Source organism: Piliocolobus tephrosceles, chromosome 2, assembly GCF_002776525.5.
Source record: "Piliocolobus tephrosceles isolate RC106 chromosome 2, ASM277652v3, whole genome shotgun sequence".
NCBI classification, from domain to species: Eukaryota; Metazoa; Chordata; class Mammalia; order Primates; family Cercopithecidae; genus Piliocolobus; species Piliocolobus tephrosceles.
In genome coordinates this window covers 177,045,213-177,071,123 of record NC_045435.1, presented here as the reverse complement: position 1 = coordinate 177,071,123, position 25,911 = coordinate 177,045,213, and the positions used below count along the sequence as shown (strand labels likewise).

Sequence of the window (25,911 nt, the reverse complement as noted above, 5' to 3'; positions counted from 1 at the left end):
AAAAAGATTCAGAGTTTTACAACTTAAAAAAGAGATGTCAGAAGTATATGAATATTTAAAAAGAGCAATTCCTGATCAAGTGTCAAATGAGAAGTACTGGGAATCACAGGGGTATAGGAAGTAAAACATAGGCTAGCCTTGATGAATGCTAGGCCTAGATAAATAAAATAGAGGGCACCTAGAGAAGCAACAGTTTGGGTAAAGGCATGGAGGTGGGGATGAGAATGGCATGTCCAAGAAGGCAGTGTGGGATAGAGAAGCAGTGGCAAGATCATAGAGCCAGGGCCAAGTCCTGATTCTGCCTTCTACTGGCTATATTATCTTGGACAGGTTATTTGCCTTTCTATTTTCTCATTCATAAAATGAGGACAGTGCTAAGTACACTACAGACTTTTCACCAGGATTAAATAAAACAATTTGTTTACTTTTTAAAATTATCTATCACCTTCATCAATATTCTAATGCTCAACATCAATGAAATTATCTCCAAAAAACTGCTGTCAAAAAGCCCAAAGTTTGTTGGCACTGGGAAATTGGGAGGTGTTTTTTTCTCCTGACATTCTCAAATAGAGTACACCACTTGGCAACATAGTAAGACAATATCTCTATGAAAAAAAAATGCTGGGTTTAGTGGCCTGTGCCTGTAGTTCCAGCTACTTTGGGGGCTGAGGTGGGAGGATGGCTTGAGCCTGAGGGTTGAGGCTTCAGTGAGCCCTGTTTGCATCACTGCACTCCAACCTGGGCAACAGAGAGGCCCTATCTCAAAAACGAAGAACAAAACACAACTCCCCACAAGAAGGAAAGGAATGTGCATGGGATAAGGAAATGCAAATACAACGGACTGAGACAGGAAAGGAGAACAACAAAGAGAGGGAGAAGATAGGAAGATTTATTATGAAGAAAGGAAGTCAAATCAAAGGAAAGACAATCATGGAATAGTAGTAGTAAAAACCAAAGAAGTCCAAATGTTTTCCTCTTTGAATAGAGCATATAGGATCTGAATATAAATAGTGTCTAGTGTGGGACAGAAGAGGGAACAGAGTACAAAAAGTGTCCATCTCTACAAAAAAATCAGTCAACTATGCATACTTTTTTTTTTTCTCATCAATTCTCCACATATTCTGCTGGGAAAAAGATGGGACTTATTGGCTCCGAGTTAGTGAAGCCTCTTATATGTGACTCCAGTGACCCTTGAAGTTTGCATCTGTCACAATCAAGCACACATTTCCTAACACACTGCCTTTGTTTGCTGGACTCAAGCAGAGCGGTGGAGTGAGTCACTACATAGCCCACTAGGCACCATGGCTACCAGCCTCCCTCTGCCTGCTGCTTCCTTCTTGGACCAAGACCCTGACATGCAAATCAGCATCATAGAATCCTACTTCCGGCATTTCTTGTCTTCTCATTTTCTCTCCTTCCTTATATGATAACTCTTCACCAATGAGTACTAGGAGTGACTGCAAATATTGGTGAATAGTTCCTTTGGGTCTTAGAAAGCAGGCTAGAGGGAAAGGGTTTCAGAACAGCTTAATATCAGTAAAAGCAGTGAATGTTAAACTGCTAGTTATTGTTAGCACTATTCTTGTCTAAGCGCTCTGAATACCAATATATTTGCAGTTAGAATTAGGGCCCTTTCCCCGCAAAACCAATTACTTTGAGTTTTACAGTTGAGCTAAATGTGCTAGCTCAGAGAGTGACTGCATCAGATTAGAACCCAGCTTTACTGAGGAACCATTTGCTGCCCTTCCAATGATGGTTAGAAGACCTCAGCAGAGCTTGATAAAATCCTTCCTATATGGCACCTCTCTTGGACCACAGTGGTATTACCTGGGCACTGTTTACTGCCAGGTCAGTGAACACTCTTGCATCTGCTTCACTCTGCCCAACATTGTGTTGACTCATCTCTGTCTGCTGTCTTCTTCTCCATTCCCCTAAGTGTATACCTTTTATTTCCTTTATTATCATTTAAGTGGGGTTTTATTGCTAGTAGAGATAAACATGTTCAACCAGCTATGCTTACCAGAAGTCTTGCATGGAGGATCAGAAACCCTTACACTCCATCTAACACAAAACTCCAGGTGAATATGGTAGCCAGAAAAAAATATAATCTAGAGCAAGGGTTGATAAACTACTGTCCACGGGCAAAGTCTGACTCACTGCTTGTCTGTTTAAACAAAGTTTTATTGGAACACAGTCATGGCCATCCATTTACGAATTATCTATAGTTGCTTTCATACTACAATGGCAGAATTGAGTAGTTTCAACAGAGACCACACAACCTGTCCAAAAATATTTACTGCTTGGACTTTTATATGGGAAATTTGCCAACCTCTGGTCTAGAATGCAATTTGATTAACAGTGAATAATATTGTAAGACATAATATAAACATTTTTCTGTATTTCATGATAAAATTTTTGGAATTATTACGTTTAGTTTTAGTGTCAAAGGAAATGCCATAGGCATTTTATAAATTTATAGATAAATATAAGTATTTAATATAAATATATTTATAGATAAATATATGTATCTATAATAATATAAATATATTTATCTAAATAATATAAATATATTTATAGATAAAAATAAATATATTTATAGATAAATATAAATACATTTTATATATAATATATAAATATAAATATAAATTTGTATATTTATATATTATATACAGTTTAAAATTATATAATATATATTTATATATATAGAAATATATTTTACCAAGGAATGGCAAAAGAATATCCTTTTAAATAAAAGTATTAATCTAGATATAACATCTTGTATCAAATATAGCAGTGAGATAAATGTTACTCATAAAGAGAAATCTGGCATTTCTTTACATATTCAGTTAAGAAAATGTTAGTTAACATGTCTGCTGTTTCCAGTGTTTCAACAAAAATGTTTAATTTAAAAAGTTATCCAGCTAAAATTTTGTAGCAAAGGCAGCTATAATCGAACATTACTAGCTTAGATCTTTAAATTGTACTTCTAAACTATTCCACATTTTTCAAACCTAAATTTTCACCATCATGATTAAAAAGTGAAGCATCTTGGAAAAAATAATCCTGCTCCATAAGGTCAAAATATTTTCCAACATAGAAAAAATTCTGGAAGGAAATACATGTCATTTCTAAAAGTGGTAAAATGATAAGATTAAGGATGGCTTTCTTTAGTTTTTTCTATTTTCCAATAGTTTACAGTGAATATTATACTTTTATAATTGGGGAAAAATACATTCACTAGAATTTTTTTCCACTGGGAAATGGATTAGAATTGAACTGTGTGTTATAATAGATTCAATTAACCTTTCAACTGTCACAAAGTCATTATTGTAGTGGGCCAGCCTTCTGAGGGATAAAATTATCAACAAAGTTTATTTTATACATAAAAAGATTTTAGGTGATAGCCTCAGAGATGTAAAATACTCAGAAAATAAGAATTCTGTCTGGGATATAGATAAATTGGCAGTTAATTTTTTTTTCTTCAGCTCTCACTCTGGTTTGAAGAATAAGATGACATAGCACCTCCCCAGAACTTAATAAGTGTTCTAGAGAGGTCTTTACCAGGTCCATTCCTCAACAAGGACTTTCCTAGATATGGGTGGGCTGGGGGTGGAAGCAGTGGGGACAAGTTTTGCATCATCCTTCCTCCTGATATTTTCCTACAGATAAAAATTCATGTGTAATTAATGTCTATGATAAATAGATTCTATAATGTGAATACCAACTGAATTTAGGAGTAAATGTACTAAGAGATTTTAGAAGAAAGTCATATTTTTTGGATGCTTCCCTCATTTAATCCTCAAATATGCAACAGATTAGCCATTATTATAGATTCAAAGGTTAAGTCTGTAAACCAAGGCCTTGTCTACTGGCGTCCATGTTCCAAACTACTCCTCCTGATGGACTGACTCCTGCACTTCTCTAACTTTATGAATAACTGTAATGAAGCTAATTTACTTAAAATATTGAACATTGCTAGCTTAGATTTTTAAACTGTACTTCTAAACTATTCCACATTTTTGAAACCTAAATTTTCACCATCATGATTACAAAGTGAAGCATCTTGGAAATCAGTTTCCACTAATTCTGTGTTTTCTTCAATGTATCAAATGTTTGAAAATACCATGAATGTACCCCCAGCAAATGGTTAACATTTTAACTATTCTGTTTCTTTTTCAGTGCTGAGATTCAGGTATCATTTATTTGTGGCAGTCTCTGCGGGTTTTCAAACTTTTATATTGCATCATAAGACAATTAACTTTTCCTAATGAAGGCTGTCACCCTAACTATGAATGAAGAGTCACATGCAATATGAAAGTCCACAGAAAGAATTGTGATTTAGTCACAAGCTCAAGACTGCACATTGATGGTATGGACATCTCTATTAAGTCAGGTGCTGGGCAGACCTGTCCCTTGCTCCTCATTTGTTGATTCCCTTGTGAATTCACTGAACTGCACTGCACTGTGTCGAGCACTTGCTCTGTGCTTAGTACTGTGCTAGACACTGGTGATAAAGAAGGTTCAGTGCCTACGGTGATATTGCAAGGATATTGACTCAGAACTTTAGTGCTGACTGCTTCTATTCTCAGTTATTGTGGTTAGGGTGCTCCACTCTAGTTCCGGCCCTGGGACTCCAACTCACCCCCTACACACTGTTAGTAGGTATCCCATGAGGTATGTGAGATAACTGAGTTATTTAAGCCAGACTCCTAAAAGTGGAAGCTATTGGAAAACCAAACAAGGCATCTCGAATTCAGGCTCCAAGGGCTGTTTCTGTCCAACTGGGGCTTGGTCAAGGCCCTCAGGGACAAAGAAGATTATTCTAGTGCCCTGGGCGTCTGCTTGTCTAGCATTTTAGGGGACAAGGAAATATTCTGCAAAGGTCATTTATCTATGAAAGCAGTGACTTATGACATGGGAAGGCCTCTGCTGGCTGCAGGGGTTGGCCCTGGCCAGATTTGTTGCTGCTTGGATTTCTGTGCCCTGGTCAGCCATCCACCAAAGGTGGCAATCCTCTTCCTCATCCTGTGCTGTTGTCGCCAAGAACTGGGTCCTGCACTGGACAAGTAGGGCAAAGCTAGCTGAGGGCTCCATTGCTCTTAAGATATTGACCCATTCACTGGGGACACCTCAACCTCACACTTCCCTTTGTACTCTCCCGTGTCTCTAAATCCTCATCTGTCTGGAGAACATCAGCCCTTTGTGTCTGGAGGAAAGTGATAGAGGGTGGGAACACAAAGGAACGCACTGCTAATATAAATTATTTCAGGCTTCTGCTTAAGAAGGTCGGCTGGCAAGGTTGTAGAAATTGGATTGGAAAAGAGAAGAGGAATTCTTCTTAGACCCCTTGACTGATTTATTGTGCCTAAACCCCTTCACTGTTTTATGGTTGTGATATTCCAAGCCAGCCGTACCTAAAGTGAAAGAGTAGAGTGTCCTGCTCACTTCTTCCTGCACAAACCTTGCCCACAACCAGCTGATTCCATGTCAAGTTATTTTTATTTGTATTTAATTTGTTATTACAACTGAGATGGAAGGAAAGGAGTATGACTAAAATCAGAAAAAGATTCTTTTTCCTTCAAAAGTCAGTAAGGTGATCATCACAGCAGTCTGGGTATAGGCTTCTTCTTAACATCTGCAAAGGGCATTTCTTGATAAGATTTCTATTATCAGCAAAATATCTCATAGGAATCAGAAGAGCTGACAAAGTATATCTTGACGGATAAAGTAAAAATGAATTTGAAATACGTGGATTACATTTCCTTAAAAATGTGCTTGAGTTCAAAAGTTAGCAATAATAATGTTTAACTAAAAGCATTTGGGAATTTCGTAAGCCCCAAGTGTTTGAAAGACCAGTTTCTAAGTTGAAATTAGATGGCTTCTCTTATCCACTAAGGAACTTTAATTTACATTAAACATATTCCTAGATAATACTTTTACTGACCAGGAATGGTAATATGTCAGTGTTTTATTTCTTGTTTGGAAATGTCCTCATATTTTAGTGCTTTAAATATTTTTTTTTTCTTTCGAGACAAGATCTTACTTCATTGCCCAGGCTGGAGTGCAGTGGCATGATCATACTTCACTGCAGCCTCAACCTCTTGGCTCAAGCAATCTTCCCACCTCCATCTCCCAAGTAGCTGGGACCATAGGCACGTGCCACCACGCCCAGCTGGATTTTGTTTTAAATTTATTTTTGGTAGAGACAGGGTCTCTTCTATGTTGCCTAAGCTGTTCTAGAGCTCCTGGGCTCAAGCAATCCTACTGCCTCAGCCTCCCAAAATGCTGGGCTTACAGGTGTGAGCCACCGTGCCTAGCCTAAATTTTGAAATAAATCCTTTTATTTATATAGCTATTGAATTGCTTTATTATTTGCTGTTACAAATAAATTCAAAATACACAATAGTCCAGGGAATGCAAAGTTAAACATAAAATTTCTAGAAACAATAGCATCTTAAGTATTCAATGTACATTTGATGCTTGAATTACTAAGAAACTGTACAATAGAAATACTGTAGGAATACAAAGGACATCTATACTTGTCTTGTTTCTTTTACAGTTTGCTCATCTGTTTATAACAGTTTAAAAACTTTGTTAAAAACAAACAAACAAAAAAAACCCATGGTGTACCTGTAAATATGAACTAATGTGACTGTAAAATAAAAATTCAGTAGAAAGTCATGATCGAAACATAGGAATAGTCTTAACTGTCTACATTTACTGGGGAAAAAATCATGTTTGTTTAAGTATATTCAAGATTATTTTTCAAATAAATAGAAAAAAAAGCATGTAGATTCAGAGATGTAGAGAGAAGATGATCCAAAGTCCAGTGCTACCAGCGCCTGCTACATGAAACACGGGCCATTGCACAGCTGAGGTGGAGCAAGGGGGCTGAGGAGAAATGCCTGGCTCGCTTTCCCCCAACAGGAGAGGACCACAGCAATGGATAAACAGCTAAGATTTGACTGGAGTGTGGAAGGGAGAGCACGGAAGTGCAGCAGGGGAGTAGGGATGCACATGTGGTGATTGGAAGCCCAGGAGGGCAGTTTGGAGGCACCAGGCCTCTGTAGCCCCCTCTTCCATTTTTGGATTGGATCGGCCTAGAATCAGAAGGAAGTTCCCATTTCCAGGAAAAGGTAAGCAGAAGATCCTCATCACCCCCTATCACCCCCACAAACACCTACACCTACAGTCCTCACTACTGGAGAATCCTACAGTCCTCTCAAGCCCTAAGCCCAGTTTGTGGAACTGCCATGTATTCACTAGCTGCATTGCCCAGATTAGGAGCACAAAGAGTGTACTCTCCACCCGCTACCCACCCTCTGTGAGCCAAGCTGCTGCCGCTGGGCGCCACCTTGAGACCAGACACCTCTGGAGTGCGCCCTCCTCTGGGGGTCAGTGGCCACTGCACCTGTCCCACAGTGGGGGTCCATCTTCATTCTACCTAGCCCCAGCTGTGTGGAGCCTGGGCCCGGGACCTGCTGTGATGGCCTGCATAGCAGGGAAACCACCTCCTGCTACTGCACTTCCAGCCAAAGGAACAGTCTGGCAGTGACGTTCATGGAGAACCCCGCCTTGAGCTGGCTAAACCACTGTGTGCCTGCCGCCAAGCAGGAGATGTCCTTAAGCTGCTGAGCAGCTTACAACCCCCGGGCCAGCAGGTTGGCCACATAGGCACCCACACTCAAGGTCTGAAAAATGGCACAGGGCAGCACCCCCTTGCAGACTTCAACACTGAATTCTACTGAACCTTTAAAGAAGAATTAATACCAATTTTTCTCAAAATATTTTTTAAAAAAGCAGAGGAAATTATTCCTAACTCATTCTATGAGGCCAGCATATCCTTGATACCAAAATCAGACAAGGACTCAGCAAAAAAAATAAAACTACAGGCCATTATCCCAGATGAACATAGAACTACAGGCCAATATCCCTGATTAACATAGATGGAAAAATCTTCAATAAAATATTAACAAACCAAATCTAACAACACCTCAAAATGATAATACACCATGATTAAGTGAGATTCATTGCAGGAATGCAAAAGTGGTTCAATATATGCAAATCAATAAATGTCATAAATTATATCAATAGAATTAAGAACAAAAACCAGATGATTATCTCTGTAAGATGCAGGAAAAACATTTGATAAAATTCAATGTCCCTTCATGATAAAAACTCTCTACAAACTATGCATCAGTGGAACATACTTCAAAATAATAAAAGCCATATATGATGAACCCACAGTTAATGTCTTAATGAATGGAGAAAAACTGAAAGCGTTTTCTTTAAGAACTGGAACAAGATTAGGATGCCTACTCTCACCAATCTTATTCAACCTAGTACTGGAAGTCTTAGAGCAAATGGGTAAAAGAAAGAAATAAAGTGTATCCACATTGGAAATGAGGAAGTCAAATAATCCTCTGTGCAGATGACATGATCATATATATAGAAAAACCTAAAGATGCTACCAAAAATCTCTAAGAATTAATGAACGAATTCAGTAAAGTTGCAGAATACAAAAAAAAGTAGTGTTTCTACATACAAACAATGAATTACCTGAAAAAAAAATCAAGAAGGCAATGCAATTTACAATAGCCATTAATACAAACCACCACCACCTAGGAATCAATTTAACCAAAGACATGGAAGACTTCTACAAGGAAAACTACAAAACACTGATGAAAGAAATTTAGGAGAATACAAACAAATGGAAAGACATCCCATGCTCATCAGGAGAATTAATATTATTAAAATGACCATACTAGCCAAGGCAATCTACAGATTCAATGGAGTCACCATCAAAATACCTATGACATTCTTCACATAAATAGAAAAAAAATCCTAGACTTTGCATGGGAACAGAAAAGACCCCAAATAGCCGAAGCAATTCTGGGCAAAAATAACAAAGCTGGAGCATCACATTACCAGACTTCAAAAAATAATACAAAGCTGTAGTAACCAAAACAACATGGTACTGTCATAGAGACAGACACATAGACCAATGGAACAGAATAGAGAACCTAGAAATTAATCCACATATCTGTGGACAACTGATTTTTGACAAAATGCCAAGAAAATTCTTTGGGAAAAGGATAGTCTCTTCAATAAGAGATTGAAAAACTGGATATCCATATGCAGAAGAATGAAACTGGACTCCTACCTCTTATCCTACACAAAAATAAACTCACAATGGATCAAAGACCTAAGTGTAAAACCTGAAACTATACAACTACTAGAAGAAAACATAAGGAAAATGCTTCAAAAACATTGGTCTGGGGAAAGATGTTATGAATAAGACTTCTAAAGCACAGGTAACAAAAGCAAAAATAAACAAATGGGATTATTTCAAACTAAAAAGCTTCTGCACAGCAAAGGAAATTAATCAACAGAATGAAAAGACAACATGACAAAACGTTCAACATCACTAATCATCAAAGAAATGCAAACCAAAACCACAATGAGGTATTGCCTCACCCCAGTTACAGTGGCTATTATTAAAAAGAAAAAAAATAGCAAATGCTGGTAAGGATGCAGAGAAAAGAGTACTTACATGCTGTTGGGAATATAAACTAGTACAACCACTATAGAGAATAGTATGGAGGTCCCTCAGTAACTACAAATAGAACTACCATACGATCCAGCAATCCCACTACTAGGCATTTATCCTAAGGAAAGGAAATGATTATATTGAAGAGACATCTGCACCCCCATGCTTATTGCAGCACTATTCACAATAGTTAAGATATGGAATCAACCCAGGTCTCCCAAAACAGATGGATAAAGAAAAGGTGATATATACGGCTGGGTGCAGTGGCTCATGCCTGTAATCCCAGCACTCTGGGAGTCCAAGGTGGGCAGATCATCTGAGGTTGGGAGCTCAAGACCAGCCTGGCCAACATGGTGAAACCCCATCTCTAATAAAAATACAAAAATTAGCCTGAAGTGGTGGCGCACGCCTGTAGTCCCAGCTAGTTGGGAAGTTGAGGCAGGAGAATCGCTTGAGCATTCATGAACATCACTTGAACATCCATGTTGGACAGGCTGGTCTCAAACTCCTGTCCTCAAGCAATCCACCCGCCTTGGCCTCCCAAAGTGCTGGGATTACAGGCGTGAACCACCGCGCTTGGCCCATCTCCTCAATTAATAGGTGATTATTAAATGAAGAGTTCATTAATTCAACCACAAATTCATTGTCTTTTCTTTACTAATAGTGTATACTGGAAATTCTCATTTCTGCAGTAGTAGTGCTTCTTACACTTTAATGTGCTTATGAAACACCTGGTTGGAGGTGGCGGTCTTGTTAAACTGTAGATGCTGATTCAATAGGTCTAGGGTAAGCCTGAGAATCTGAATTTCTAACAAGCACCCAGGTGATGTTGATGTTGTTGGTCCATGGACCATATTTCAAGAAGTAAGGATCTGTTGCAGTTTTTCTCAACCACTGCTGATATTTTTGAATTCTTTGTTTTGGGATTGGGGGGGCTGTCCTGTGCATTGAGTATATTTAGTAGCATTCCTGGGCTCTATCCACTAGAAGTCAGTAGCACCCTCTCCCAAGCTGTGGCAATGAAAAATGTCCCTAGATGTTATCAAATGGGGGAGACAAAATTACCTCTGGTTTAGAATAATTGCTCTATTGTTATGTTTAATGGTTGTGTGTTTGTTGCATAATATAAACACTTCTTTTGATGAACTGGCTTTAGTGAGAACAGCATTCGCCAGCCAGGTAAACAGCTTTCTTCCCCTCCTCCCAGCAGCACTTACTACACTTTTGTTTGTGGACACTGTAGATTTTTAAACCAATATTGTTGCCCTCCTTACTATGACCACTAGGGTGCTCAGAAGTAAATTTCAAACCACATTTAGCAATCGTGAATATTTCCAGGGATAAGTTTCTGAAAAATAACTCAACTACTGGATTCATTTTCTTTATGTTTACTTTCCCCCCTACATTGAGTAAAAATTCTTTTTGCTTTATTATATATTTTTATAGGCTGCTTCATGTACTGTTTGAAATAGATTACTTTCTATTGAGTAAGGTAAACAAAACTGTTAGAATAGAAACAGCCAGGACAGACGCAATGCATTAATTTGCTGATCATGGTTGGTTATCTGCTGCTTGATACATACTAACGAATAAATCCAATCAAATAGTGAGACAAACCTCACAGCTATTGAACAATCTGGCTTATTTTCTCCCAACTGTAGTAAACTGATGAATGCAGATGTCTAGAGAAAGGACACGAAATTAATATGAAAGAAAAGTTTTGTGTTTTACCTTATATTGGAGATACAAAATTAGTAATAAAGTTGTTTGAGGCTGATAACAAAGCTGAATAACTAACATTTTACACTTTGCCAGCTCTGCCATAAGACACTTGGGATTAATTGCATTTAGAGCATAAAGGACCTTAAAAGGTATCCAGCCCAGTGCTTTTCAAGTTTCTTTAAGCTGTGGAATTCTTGGTTTAAACATCCATCAGGAAGGCTAGTGTGCGAAGCCAACTACATCAGGGTTGTTCTGTTTGCAGGGCAAGTAAAGGGCAGAAAAACGGGTCTCTGGAGCCTCTGTAGGGAGCAGAGCTTGCATACTCATGGCCCTGTAATATGCTCTTGGGATAAGTGTGAGGAAGTGGTGACCAAGGAGATGAAGTAACCTGTTCAAAGAATCAGAATTGCCCTAGAGCAGAGGTGGGACTGGAACCCAATTTAGACAGGATGCTGGGCATCTGGAGTTATGACCTAGTTCCAAGTTACCCACATCTCTATTACTGAAGCCAATTATTCTTATTAAAAATTTCCAAACCTTGCAGAAATATTTACATTAAAATGTCCAAATTTCCTCCTCCCTCTCTCTTTTTTCTCCACCTGCACCCCCAATCTGATTATTTTTCTTTTTATTGTTTTGAGACAGGATCTGGCTCTGTTGCCCAGGCTGAAGGGCAGTGGCACGATCTTGGCTCAACCTCCACCTCCTGGGCTCAAGTGATTCTCCTATCTCAGTCTCCTGAGAAGCTGGGACCAGAGGCATGCCACCATTCCCGGCTAATTTCTGGATATTTTAGTAGAGATGGGGTTTTGCCACTTTGCCCAGGCTCTTCTCGAACTCCTGAGCTCAGGCGATCTGCCCACCTTGTCCTTCCAAAGTGTTGGGATTACAGGTATGAGCCACTGCACCCAGCCCCAATGTAATTCTTCAGGGAAAAACAGTGATAGTTGCTTGATATGTATCCTTCTAGAAGTTTCCCTCCTACCTCCAAATTTGTACATACATACACATATATGTAAATCCTTTTTTTCCTGGTTTTTCTTGTCTGGTTCTATTTTTTTCTTTTATCATAGCACTTAAGGCTTTGTAACATCCTACATATTTTACTTATTTATCATTTCCATTATTTATCATACATCTTTTCCCACTAGAATAGCCTCCATGAAGGCAAGAATATTTGCCTATTTTGATCACTGATGTTTTCCAAGTCCCAGGAGTGGTGCTGGCATGTAGCAGGCACTGAGAAATTTTGTGGAATGAATGAATAAGATGAAGAAGCAAAACAGGGAAGATTTTTAGGGCAGTGAAATTACTCTGTTTGAAACTACAATAATGGACACATGTCATTAAACATTTGTCAAAACCCATAAAAGGTACAATACCAAAGTGAACCTCAGTGTAAACTATGGACTCTAGATGGTAATGTGTCATTATGGGTTCATCGATTGCACCAATGTATTGCTGTGGTGAGGGATGCTGACAGTGGGGGAAGTTGTGTGTGTAGTGGGGGCACAGAGGGTAAATGGGAATTCTCTATACTTTCCATTCAATTTTGCTGTGAATCAAAAACTTCTCTAAAAAGTAAAGTTTACTAATTAAAAAAAAAATGAGCTGTCGTCTCAAAATTCATGTGTCTAAAACCAAGCTCTTGATTTGTATCTCCCCACACATTCTTCCTCTAGTCTTATCTGTCTCATCCACCCATTGGGTGATTAGGCCCAACCCACCAGCACTGCTGACAACCTTCCTTTGAAATATATCTGGAGTGAACACTTCTCACCACCTGCAGTCCAACCACCCTGATCTAGGGTCCCACACATAAAGTGTCCTTCTGCCTCATGGCTTTGTATTTACTGTGCTGTCCTTGCTGCTTCTCATTCATGTCTCCATTGCAAAATCACTTCAGTAGAGAGACCTTCCCCATTCTTTATCTCCCACAAGTTTCATAACACCTGTCACTACTTGGCATTATTCCCATTAGTACCTAAATAGTAATCCCATTCTTTATCTCCCACAAGTTTCATAACACCTGTCACTACTTGGCATTATTCTTTCTACATACTTTTTGTTCTTGGTCCATATCATCCCATGAAATAAGTTCCAAGAAGGGAGAGATTTGCTTTGTTTGCTGCTATATCTTCAGTGCCTAGCACACTGTAGGGACTCAAATTTTTGTTGAGTGAATGAATGAATGAATGAATGAATGAATGAATGAATGAATCGCTCACCTCTAGAACAGTAGTTGCTTCCTAAGGAGTCTCTAGCTCTCTCTACAGACTAATCTCCACATTGCAGGTAGGGAGATAATGTTTTCAATCTGACTTTTCTCTTAGGATAGACCCCACATCCCTGCCTACCTTGAACTATCCTCCTCCTCCTCACTTCACTTCAGTGCTCCCCAGGGAGCCAACTTCCAGTCCCTGGAGTAGGCAGTGCTCTTTCTCTCCACAGAACAGATGGTTATGTTCAGCTCCCACACCTCTGCTTACTCTTCACATTTCTCAAGAGTTCCTTCTCCAGAGAAGCTACTTTGACTCCCAGATTAGAGCAGATTCCATGTGATAGGTTCTGACAGAACCGTGTTCCTTTTCCACAGATAATTAATCTCACTTTGTAACTACATATTATGTAAGTTCCATGAAAGCAGAGTCCATGTCTATTCTGCACACAGTTGTATCCCCTGCCCACAGCAGTGTGCCTGGTACTGCCAGGTTCTCAAGAAGAGTTGGTTGATGAATGAAGGCAGGCATAAATGAGCATGGCAATCTCCACTGTTGCAAGACAGGTCTCCAAAGCATATCCAGAGAATGAACCTTTCAGGCATCACTAACAAATGCCTCAAGTTTGAGAGACTAGGGAACTCTAGGGGTGGCTGGCTAAGTTTCTCCCTCCCTGGCCCAACACCAGATGCTTTGAGCACAAATACTAGCTAAGCAGATGACAACATGCTCATGTGTTGAAGCTTAGAAATCTCACTGGGGAGACACAGTCACCTGTCATTATCCTTAGCTATGTAAGTAAGGCATTACTTCCCAGAGTAATATTTCTTCAAATATCTAAACTTAAGTGATCATTTGTAAAAAGTAGTTTTTACTTACATGTATAAACTAGAGAGTTTTACATGAGAAACAGAATCACACTCTCAGAGTTTCTTCGACAGCTTTACATTTCCTGCATTTGCGACTTATTTTAATGCGAGTGTAATATTTTAATGGCTGTGGGATGATTGATGTGGATATTTTCATCTGAAAAATGATTATTTTCTGTAAAACAAATTATCTTTAAAAGTTTGCTGACTCTTTTTTTTTTTCTTTTTTGAGACTAGGTCTCTCTTTGTCACCCAGGCTGAAGTGCAGTGGTGCAGTCATGGCTCACTGCAGCCTCCACCTCTTGGACTCAAGCAATTCTCTTACCTCAGCCTCCCAAGCAGCTGGGACTACACGTGCACATCATGGCTGGCTTACTTTTGTATTTTTTTGTAGAGACGGGGTTTCACCATACTGCCCAAGCTGGTCATGGACTCCTGGGCTCAAGCAACTCACCCACCTCAGCCTCCTAGTGTTGGAATTATGGGCGTGAGCCACCACGCCAGGCCAACTGAATCTTTTTATAAGAAAAACAAAACAAACAAACAACAACAAAAGCCCCCTGTGTTTTATAATTTTTCACCTAATGTGAACAGGGCAAAAATGTAGACACAGGAATTCGCTGTCTTCTACTCAGCTCTTTTTGCCTCACTCCAAGTAGGCTCTGTCAGCTTTGTACTCATCTGCGGTAAATATGCAGCTCTCTGAAAATGAACTGTAACACAGATCAGTTCCTACCAAATTATCAAATATCTGGACTCTTGATTGCTAACTATGTAATTGCCTATGATTCTGGTAAAACATTTAAAAATCCTCCATCACCTGAAATTTGATGGTGGTTGTGCAGCAAATAGGAGGAAATAATCTACCCTCCTCCATCCCCAGCTTTTCCTCTGTCTTATCAAAAACCTTTACCCAGCGATATAATCTCTTTTCAGTTTCCTGGCTACCAACTCTTCATCACCAACAGAGCTCAAAAATATGGATTTACTCTGTTTACTCTGTTTTTAAATGAGATTTGATGACATCCAGGGACCACTCTGTTTCCCTACAGGGCATATACTGCCAGTTTCATAATGAAAGTAAATGGAAAAATAACATTCACTTTACTGAAATTTGGTTTGTGGCAAACTGGATTGGAATGTACTCTTCTGCTGGGGACTGTCAGGGCCTCAGGACCATTTTGTACTGCACCATCCCTTGGAGTAAAGACAGCCCCCAAACAACAATAATGGATGACTGATAATAATCTATGAGTATAAACTTCCTTAAAAAAAGATAAAAGTACTAACTGTGGATATAGAAGTATATTGCTATATACCCTTCTATCTTAATAATAATACATTTCAAAAATATATTTCAGACTATGAAATATGCCACAGCAAACAACTGCCTTTACACCACCTGCACCTCTTCATTTTTCTTTTAATGTGCTGACTTTTAGGGTGAAATATATTGAAATGTGCTCTGTGCATTTTTGCTCCATTTATGTATTTACTTTTACCTCTGTTTATTTGTTAGCAAGGTCCTTTTAAATCTATTAGAGACACACCCAAGGTGGATACTATATTAGGAGAATTAGGCATTTCAAGGTTTGAGCTGACAGATTTCATTTTCAGTCAGATAACTGCTCCTGAATCTCCATACAAAATGTCCTAAGAGTATGCATGTGCTCAACCAATTTTATTTTGCACTGTTTTCTAGTCAGATGAATATTCATCTCATCTGTAGATAAATATCAGGTTAACCAGAGATGCAGACAAACAACTACTCCTTTGTCCAACTGCATTGTAAGAAACTTTTTTTTTTTTTGGAAATGGAGTCTTGCTGTGTCACCCAGGCTGGAGTGCAGTGGTATGATCTCGGCTCACTGCAACCTACGCCTTCTGGGTTCAAGGGATTCTCCTGCCTCAGCCTCCCAAGTAGCTGGGACTACAGGCGTGTGCTACCACGTCCGGCTAATTTTTGTATTTTTAGTAGAGACGGGGTTTTGTCATGTTGGCCAGGCTGGTCTCGAACTCCTGGCCTCAGGTGATCCACCTGCCTTGGCCTCCCAAAGTATTGGGATTACGTAATAGGCGTGAGCCACCGCATCCAGCCAGAACATTTTTCTTTAATTATTTATTTCAATGTGCAAAGGAAACCAAACATTTTTTATTTTAAAGAAGAGTTTTTAAAAATATAATTAATGAGAAATAAAGTTATCTTATGTCTCCTTTTGGAAGTTTGCAACATGTTAAGTCATGGATGCAAGTAGGTAACATCCTTCTCGGTGATTTGTGGTTACACGCCTGACTCTGGCACCTACTCTTGGCTGAGGATGTGCAAGGGCAGTGATCTGATGTTAACTCATTAGAGTAGTTTGCAGAGAGTCTTTTCAAAAGGATTTGTAAATCTTCATTTCTTCTTGTTATTTGGATGTGTTTCACAGGCTGTTGCAGATGACTGGGATTGGGATATGTGTGGCAGGAGGAAGTAAAGATAGAAATCAGTTGCTGTTACATCTGCCTTTGTCAACTAAAATTCACTCTTTGGAGAGGTGGGAGCAGGTAAGTAAGGTAATCCAAGAAAAGTCCCAAAGCACCAAGAAAAGTTCGCTAGAAAAGTATTCCCTAATAAGTGCCCTTCTAACAGGGGCCCAAGAGACCACCTCAATGAAATGAAGTTCCAGGGAATTTGGTAACATTTTCCTATTTGCTGTTTTTCTTTCTCAAATTGTGTGAAAAAGATTTAGCATTCTTCTCTGGCTCCAAATTTTACAACTTCAATTCATGGAAGAATTATCCTAATCCCATGATTAAACTAATCCATTAAAAAATAAAAAAAGAAACCTTCCCCAGGAGCATTAAGTGGATGGGCATAATCAACATCCCCCAGATGGGACCAAGTGGGCCAGGAGGATGTGAGCACCCCACAGTCACACCTAACACCGAGGTGGACCTGACTACATGCAGATTTTCAGTAAGGAAGCTTTATTTGTCATTCACCATGAAAACAATGCCCACTAATTGATATTAATAATTAATCCCATTTTAAGAAAAATCAACTTATCTCTTTGGGAGGCTGAGATGGGTGGATCACGAGGTCAGGAGATCGAGACCATACCAGTCAACATGGTGAAACTTCCTCTCTACTAAAAATGCAAAAATTAGCTGGGCATAGTGGCATGTGCCTGTAGTCCCAGCTACTCGGGAGGCTGAGGCAGGAGAATCACTTGAACCAAGGAGTCAGAGGTTGCAGTGAGCCGAGATTGTGCCACAGCACTCCAGCCTGGTGACAGAGCGAGACTTTGTCTCAAAAAAAGAAAGAAGAAAAAAAAAGAGAGAGAGAGAAAAATCAACTTGTGTGGGTAAAGAAAGGACTACATTACTAGCTTAAAAATTAGCTTTCTGTAAGTCAGCCTTGCTGATACACTCTACAGATGGGATGTATTTTCACCCAATCAGGAAATACTTCAAAGTAACATTGATGGGTTCTTGTAAGCTTTTATGTCATTCTTTATAGAACTTCAGTTATGGGCCAAATTTCCAAGGATTTCTTTACAATATCATATGTGTGTTTTTTTGACCTCTAATCAGCTTTGTTCACATGAATGAATACCAATGATTCAGATTTTTAAAATGCCCTTTGGCAGATGAATTCAGTTCTTCCAGTCTTGTAAATAAATACAATCAGGCAGTGATATTAGACCATTGCTCTGTTGATGAATATATAACTTTAAGTGGCTGGTAAACCTGCACAAATACTAGAGACGTACAGGGCTCAGAAGTGAATTACTGACCTAGGAATAACAGGCTGTTTCATACCCAAAACGACACTGCCAACCCAACCTTAATAAGACTTGGGGTTTGACATTTTTTCCAGACACAATGATAGATTCTCACTGATCTGTTTATACTCTATTGCCTGTCCCCAGTGTGATCAATGTAATGCAATAATAGATGACTGACTGGGGTTATGAATGCTATTTGTGACCCTGACTCAACTCATACCTAATTCTGCTATACAGTGACCAGGGAGGTTTCTATTCATTTAACATAGTTCATACCGAAGTATTATGCGGAACCATATGAAATTGATGTTTTTGTACGTCAAAACAGTCTAATGTCAGTTTTTTCATATGGACCAACCTAACATCAAAAGAATTTCTTTCAAAGGTTGTTTTGTCGTGTTCCTAGCGTATGTATTTTGTAACAGCAGTCAAAAGTTTTTCTTAACACATTGTTGTTATTTCCTGCTGGCTATATGTTCTTTTAACTTTAAATGTTTCAGAAATGGTTTTTATGCTTCTTCTCTTTGCTTCTTGACTAGTATGCATAATTCATCAAGAAAGATCAAATATGTTGCGTTTATACCAGCAACACATTAAACATAACACAATTAAGCCTAAATCTTTTTGAATAAGTTTTCAAGGAAAGAAAGGTAATATTGTTGAGCAATCTTATGATAACAAGCAAAATTGTGTCAGCTAGATGACTGCTGGTGTGTCACTGAATAATTTACACTACTTCTGAAATAATAACAATGTGTCCCCTACAATCAGCCTGAACTCTTTCTCAGCGGATGTATTACCAGTGAATCATATAAATTTTCCATCCTTCACACATATCTCTGTGCAAGGAATTGCCCAGGAAATTCCAAGAGTATGAATGAATTCCAAAATGTCAGCTAAAAAAATACATACTCAGTTCTAGGTCATCTAGGTCATCCCTGGTAGGAAACATCAGTATCAAAAGAAAGTATTATTTTTTTTAAAGTAAAGATGATGAATTTATTCAATATTTTTGAAAAAAGAAAGCAAAGTTAACTAGTTAATTGTCAAACTACAGATGCTTTTTGACTTACGATGGGGTTATGTCCCCATAACCCCATTGTAAGTTAAAAATCTTATGTCGAAAATGCATTTAATACACTTAACCTACCGAACATCATAGCTTAGCCTGGCCTACCCCAAATGTGCTCAGAATACATACATTAGCCTACAGTTGGGCAAAACAATCTAACACAAAGCCTATATAATAAAGTTAGTTGTTATGAAGAATTTTGAATCAAAATTCAAAGTATGGTTTCTACGGAATGTATATGGCTTTTGCACCTTTGTATAGTCAAAAAATCCTAAGTCAAACCACCATAAATCAAGGACCATCTGTAATTTTAACTCCCAAAGTAACTCAAGACAATAAGAAATATCATTTGTTTTTGACAAGCAGATATTCGAAGTAAATCTGCAGGATTTTCTCACACATTTGCCCAAGACTAAAACTCATTGCATAGTAAACCTTTAATGCTTTAGATCAACTTTGAAAAATTCCACTATTTTACTTTTATCTTTGCAATTGACTCCCGCTGTCAAACTGAGGAATTCACTTAACCTCTCTTACATTAAATTCTCCAACTTGTGCAATAGATACATAAATTATTAGCAAAGTAGGCAATTGTATAGTATTTATTTTGATGGAACTTTATTGATTTTAGCTATTTCCAAGCCCTGGTATACTTATCTAATACTTACATTTGAATATAAGCAATATTTTATTGTCACCATTAAAATGGCTTTAAAAGAGTTTTAGGAAGGCTAATAAAATTAGTGCAAACACTTTTGAAAGTGTCAGATTATATACAGACATGCAAAATAATATTATAATGTTATCAGCAAACACTTGAATCCCCCTTTCCCTTTGTTAACATGAGAACACACTCTTTCCTCTGATTTGAAGTGGGAAAAGAGTTAGAAAGTAGAATATGGGAAAAAGGGCTCTTCTAGTACCTAAACCTGATAGCCAGTGGGCAAGTGAATATGAATTGGATTTGCTATTCTTCAGCTATGTTTCTTTCTGGAGGCTGAGTTGTCTGGCTTTTTCTAAGAGGGCTGTAGCCTGTAAGATGGCAGATCCTGCCAGAGTGCTAGAACCATCACATATATCTCAAGAGAAGAACATGGCTACTACCTAAGAATTGTTGTTGTAAAGATTATGAGCCTGACACTGCCTTAAAGCTATCCAAACTTGTTCAACCCACTACCAGAAAAGTGAGTCTGCCCTAGCACTGTGGCATTTTAGGACCTGTGTCTCAAACACATTTCCTTTCCCAGGCCAGGAAGAACTAGGGCACAAAATGAAAAGGAGTGCTGGAAATACATAGTAATCAAGATACGTAATATTTTTTAGAATTAAAATTAATGCAAATAATGTACGATGAACAAAATATCAAAATTGTAATTAGGGATAGCATTGATATTACTAATTATTCCTTTTGCCTTAGGTTCCACTATGGCTCAGTAAGACACTGTTACTGATTTTGTCATAGCTTAAAATTTTACTTTTATTTATTTTATTTTATTTTATTTTATTTTATTTTATTTTATTTTATTTTATTTTATTTTATTTTTGGGACAGAGTCCCACTCAGTCACCCAGGCTGGAATGCAGTGGCATGATATCAGCTCACTGAAACCTCCACCTCTCGGGCTCAAGCCATTCTCCTGCCTCAGCCTCCTGAGTAGCTAGGATTATAGGCATCAGCCACCATGGCCTGCTAATTGTTGTATTTTTAGTAGAGATGGGGTTTCACCATGTTGCCCAGGCTGGTCTTGAACTCCTGACCTCAGGCGATCCACCTGCCTCAGCTTCCCAAAGTGCTTGGATTACAGGCGTGAGCCACCATGCCCGGCCTTTACTGAGTTTTATTGGTGCCACCCTGTGTGCCAGAGGGAAGTCCTGGCCCCTGACATCCTACTTAAAAATTTTACTTTGCCCTTTGTTTTCTGACTAGCTCAACCTCTCACTGGCTTCCCTCTCTTAAGTCACCTCCTGACTATGGTTGTGCCCTTTTCTTTGTGTACGGATGGTCCTGACATAAGATGATTGAACTTACCATTTTTCGACTTCACAATGGTGTGAAAGTGATACTCATTCAGTAGAAACCATACTTCGAGTGCCTATGTGACCGTTCTGTTTTTCACTTTCAGTACAGCATTCAATAAATTACATGAGATATTCAACAGTTTATTATAAAATACACTTTGTGTTAGATAATTTTGCCTAATGTAGGCTAGTATAAGTGTTCTGGGCATGTTTTAACGTAAGCTAGGCTAAGCTGTAATGTTCGGTAAACTAGGTGCATTTTCAACTTATAATGGGTTTTTGGGGACATGGTGTCATCCTAAGTTGCGTGTCACCATCTACACTCTAAACTCTAAGAGGTCAGGAATTGCATCTGTTTGATTAATAGCTGAATCGTGAGTACTTTTAACACAGTGCCTGGAACACAGTAGCTGAATGGAAGCTGATATTCAATGTTGTGCTTGCATGATTCAATGTTTCTTGCATGATTATGTGGTTGGGAAATGTCTCTGGCAGAACCCCTACCACAGAGCTTGCTACAGGGTCACAGACCTCTTTCCAGGATTTTCCTGAATTCTGAGGACAGGGAACCAGAAATAATATATCTTGAGATTTGCAAAAATCAGAGTCAGTGGACTTATGTGCACCCAAGTAGATTCAAATGGGAATCAAAGAGATGATGAACCTTTTTTGGTGGGGGGTGGGGTGGGGTGGGGAAACTAACATAATGTAAGGTGTTTTAAAAAAAATGTTCTATTTTGCAAAAGATCCAGAAAAGAGTATGCTAATTTACATGATTTGAGCTTTTTGTTTGTTTATTTGCAGTGACTCCTGAAGTTTCTCAGGTTTGGGAAGTACACAACACTTACCTTCAATGGTACACTGATCAGGGACTGGAATCTTCTTTCCAATTTCCATGGCATATGCTTTCACTTTGCTGAGGTTTTGTTTTAAGTGCAAGTAGAGCTTATCTTGGTATTCTATAGGACTTGCAGTTGTCTCTGGAGTTTCTTCCTGGAAGTTTTCTTTAACAGTTTCTGGCAAATTCTCTGAGTTTTTATGTATAATATTTGGGTATGAAACTGAAGACTCTCCCAGCTGTGATCTGTCAGTGTCTGTCTTAAAGGGCAGCTTGTCATTTCCTTGGCTAAGTGGGTCTATTTCTGAAAGAGAGATGCTGGCTGGTATATCTCCCCTGTTTTCATCTTCACCATCTTCTGAACCCACACCCTTTGTGAGCACGGTGTGCAAAGCCAAACTTTTTGACCTAGAGTTCAAACAAAGGGAAAGTTAGAGAAGCTGTGTTACCATTCACTGCCAAGGAAAAGAAATAATAATAATATTGGGACAAAAAGTTACTTCTTCTGGAGTGTGAAACTATTAACGGGCCTGATAAATGTACATCACCAACAAATGATGTAATAAACCAAACCTTTGAAAATCTAAGTCACCTCCAAACACAAAGGTTTAAAAATCAATTTCATGGCAAAACTGGCTGCAAAATGATAGACTTGCATATTTTTCATTGTTGTCTACCTTTGCTTTTGATTTTTCATTAGAATCAAGAGACAGTATTTTCCATATGGCATACTTATATTTAAGAATTGCTTTAAAAATTAAGCAATAGGTTTTTTTTCCATTCATAGTACCCATTTAAAATAGTGAACTTCTTTGGATAATGAGAGCATTGTGGATAACATTTCATTCAAATAAGGACAGCACTTCAGGTGGCTATAGGTAGAAGATATATAAAAAATACCCCGTAACAGAGTGATAACAAAGCTAATAGCTAACATTAAGTGTATAATTTAAAAAACAAACCAAACAAGAGTTATACCTGTTAAATCTAATGTTTTTTCTTTCTTCTTTAGAAACTTGGCCCAGACTATATCTTCTGATAGAGCCAGGGGTATTGCTCTCTGCATTTATCTTGTCTTCAAAAGCCTGGATTTTAACTTGGAGTTTTTCATGGTCTTCATTTTCAGCTACTATGAGCTTGGTTTCTTCCAGTTTCTCAGGGAATTCAATTTCAGTGCTGATTTTTCTCCTAAAGGAATAGAAATCATTGCATTAGATGCTGGTCATATATACTCTTCAGAACAGTGTTATTCTCTATTTAACTGCCTCTCACTCAGAAGCAAAAACTTTGCCTAATAATTTTTTCATTGGTCATTTAACAAGTATTTACTGAATATCTACTACAGGCATAGGTCTTTGAAGTTCCTTCTATAGATTGTTCTGCCAGAAGTTTAGAAACAGCGGTGTTTATGTGAACTTTGTATTAAAAATGCTTTTTTAAGGGTTCAAAGAATAAAAAGCAGTTTTTATGCTCATGTACCATATTCTTTTCTAGAAATTCTTCCAGTGTATGGCTTTCACATGAAATGTGTACCAGATATTTTCTAAAAAATTTACATGTGCTGATATGTTGCTACTGAAATTACAGAATAGGAACATTTCACATGGACTGCATAAACTCATGGTTTTGTTAATTTTTAAAAAATCAGTATAGCAAGAAATATCTTTCTGAATTTTAAGATGTTGGAAGAAAGAGGTTTTCTATGAAATGATATTAATATAGACCCAAGTATCTTTTATAGCAGGGTTTATAAACCACTTTGTGGGTCATTAAAATTACTTCCTTTAAAGCAGGGGCCATGTGTGGTATAATTTTGGATTTCCTCTGAGGGCTAACAGTGCATTAACTAGGATAAGCACCTACAAATAAACTGCAGAAATAGCTTTCTGATGTTCACTGAGGTGCTGAGTAATTATATGAAAGTAGCATGCATTTATCTTCCCTTATTTATCTCCTAATATTGAGCTGGCCTACAGCTATTTTAATTTTTATTCAACAACCACTATCCATTTTTATAACACACAGTGTTAGTATTAATTCTTTTCTTAAAAAAAACAAGGATAAAAGGAATTATTTACTTACCACACTTTTGACACCCAATGTGTGGGGTTTTTTCTCATACCAACTAATTCTCCAACCCTCTAGACACCAACTGGGTGTCCTACAGTTCAATTCAATCCTAACACTGACGACCTGGAATAAGGCCCAGAATCCACAGACTGCCCCCAGTTCAGATGCCAGTGAGAAGTATGGGGTCCCCAGCTTACTCACACTTCTGTTCAGCTTGGCTACAAAGGTTCCGGCACTGCCCCACCCCCATGGTTCAATAATTCACTGGAATGACTCATAGGACTCAGGAAAACACTTTAACTTATTATTATTGGATTTATTAGAAAGGATACAACTCAGAAACACCCCAGTAGAAGAGATGCGCAGAGCAAGGTATGGGAGAAGGGGCTCAGAGCTTCTGTGTCCGTTCTAGGGATGCTGTACTCCCAGCACCTCAATGTGTTCACCAATCTGGAAGTTCTTGGAATTTTAGGGGTTATTAGGATGGTTTCATTATTCAGGCATGATTGATTAAATGATTACCATTGGTGGTTAACTCGATCTTCAGTCCCTCTCCCCTCCCCAGAGACTGGGGGTGGGTGAGTTATAGGGTAAGATAGAGAATGGGGCTGAAAGTTCCAACAGTGTAATCATGCCTTGGTCTTTCCTGTGACCAGCCCCAATCCTCAACAAATCTAGGGGTCCCTGCCACCAGTCATCTCATTAGCATATAAAAGACACCCATCAATCTGAGATTCTGCAGGTTTAGGAGCTGTGTGCCATGAACTCGGCATGGAGGCAAAATATTTATTTTTTATTACAGTACTTAATAATCCCTAGAAATATATTCACCAAGATGGTAATGATTTTGTTGATTTGTCTGTGTGTATTTACTTGGCCATCTTTAGTATTTTTCCAAGACATTGAGGAAAGGGCCCAGACTTACTCAAAAATCTTAGCTTTTTCAAACATTTTTCCCTAAGGGCCAAAGTGAACCTGGCATAATACCTGAATGAGAGTGAGAGGAAAAACATACTTAGAAAAAAAGAAAGAAAGAAAGCACTGCCGGGCATGGTGGCTCACGCCTGTAATCCCAACACTTTGGGAGGCTGAGGTGGATGGATCACTTGAGGTCAGGAGTTCGAGACCAGCCTGCTCAACATGGTGAAACCCTGTCTCTACTAAAAATACAAAAATTAGCCGGGTGTGGTGGCGGGCACCTGCAATCCCAGCTACTTGGGAGGCTGAGGGAAGAGAATCAATTGAACCTGGGGGCGGAGGTTGTAGTGAGCAGAGATCGCACCATTGCACTCCAGCCTGGGTGACAAGAGTGAAACTCTGTCTCAAAAACAACAACAACAAACAAACAAACAAGCACAAGAACAACAACAACAGCAACAACAAAACCAAAAACTGCTTTTTAGGAAAAAGCAATGCAGAAGGGCGGCAACAAGCTTTTTCAGTTACAATCTACCCATTCTAGCACCTACATCTACGCTGGACACTGGTGAAGGTGCGTTGGCAGGGTTGGATGGTGAAGTTTCTCTGGCTGGCCCAGAGAGGAGAGCAGTCCTGGCGCTGAGGGAGGGTTCACGATTATGGGCCCTCAGTGGTCAGAATTCACCTGTGGGTCCAGCCCAGGGACAGCTGCTGACGGTTCAAAGCGGGAACCAGCATCTTTTAGGTAACCAAGCAATTGTTTATTGTTTTTTAATAAGAGGTTGCTGATACAATTTAAAACCATTTTTCTTACATAATTTTATGTTTTCTATGACTTTACATAATTTTTATCTACCCATACCGT

The 25,911-nt window shown here is 38.6% G+C and overlaps 1 protein-coding gene and 1 long non-coding RNA gene across 4 annotated transcripts in view; one reads left to right on the top strand and one right to left on the bottom strand.

Annotated features, from left to right (window-relative positions):
• VEPH1 (ventricular zone expressed PH domain containing 1) overlaps positions 1-25,911 on the bottom strand; it is a 232,380-nt gene that overhangs the window by 69,434 nt on the left and 137,035 nt on the right. For all 3 annotated transcript variants that reach the window (XM_023223372.2, XM_023223373.2, XM_023223371.1), the window contains exons 8-9: positions 23,037-23,246; positions 22,069-22,466 (exon numbers count right to left, since the gene is read on the bottom strand). In XM_023223372.2, coding sequence (XP_023079140.1) covers positions 22,069-22,466; positions 23,037-23,246 — 608 coding nt within the window. The remainder of the gene's footprint in view (positions 1-22,068; positions 22,467-23,036; positions 23,247-25,911) is intronic.
• The window catches only part of LOC111550116, an 89,606-nt gene that overhangs the window by 49,845 nt on the left and 13,850 nt on the right, over positions 1-25,911 (top strand). The window lies entirely within an intron of this gene.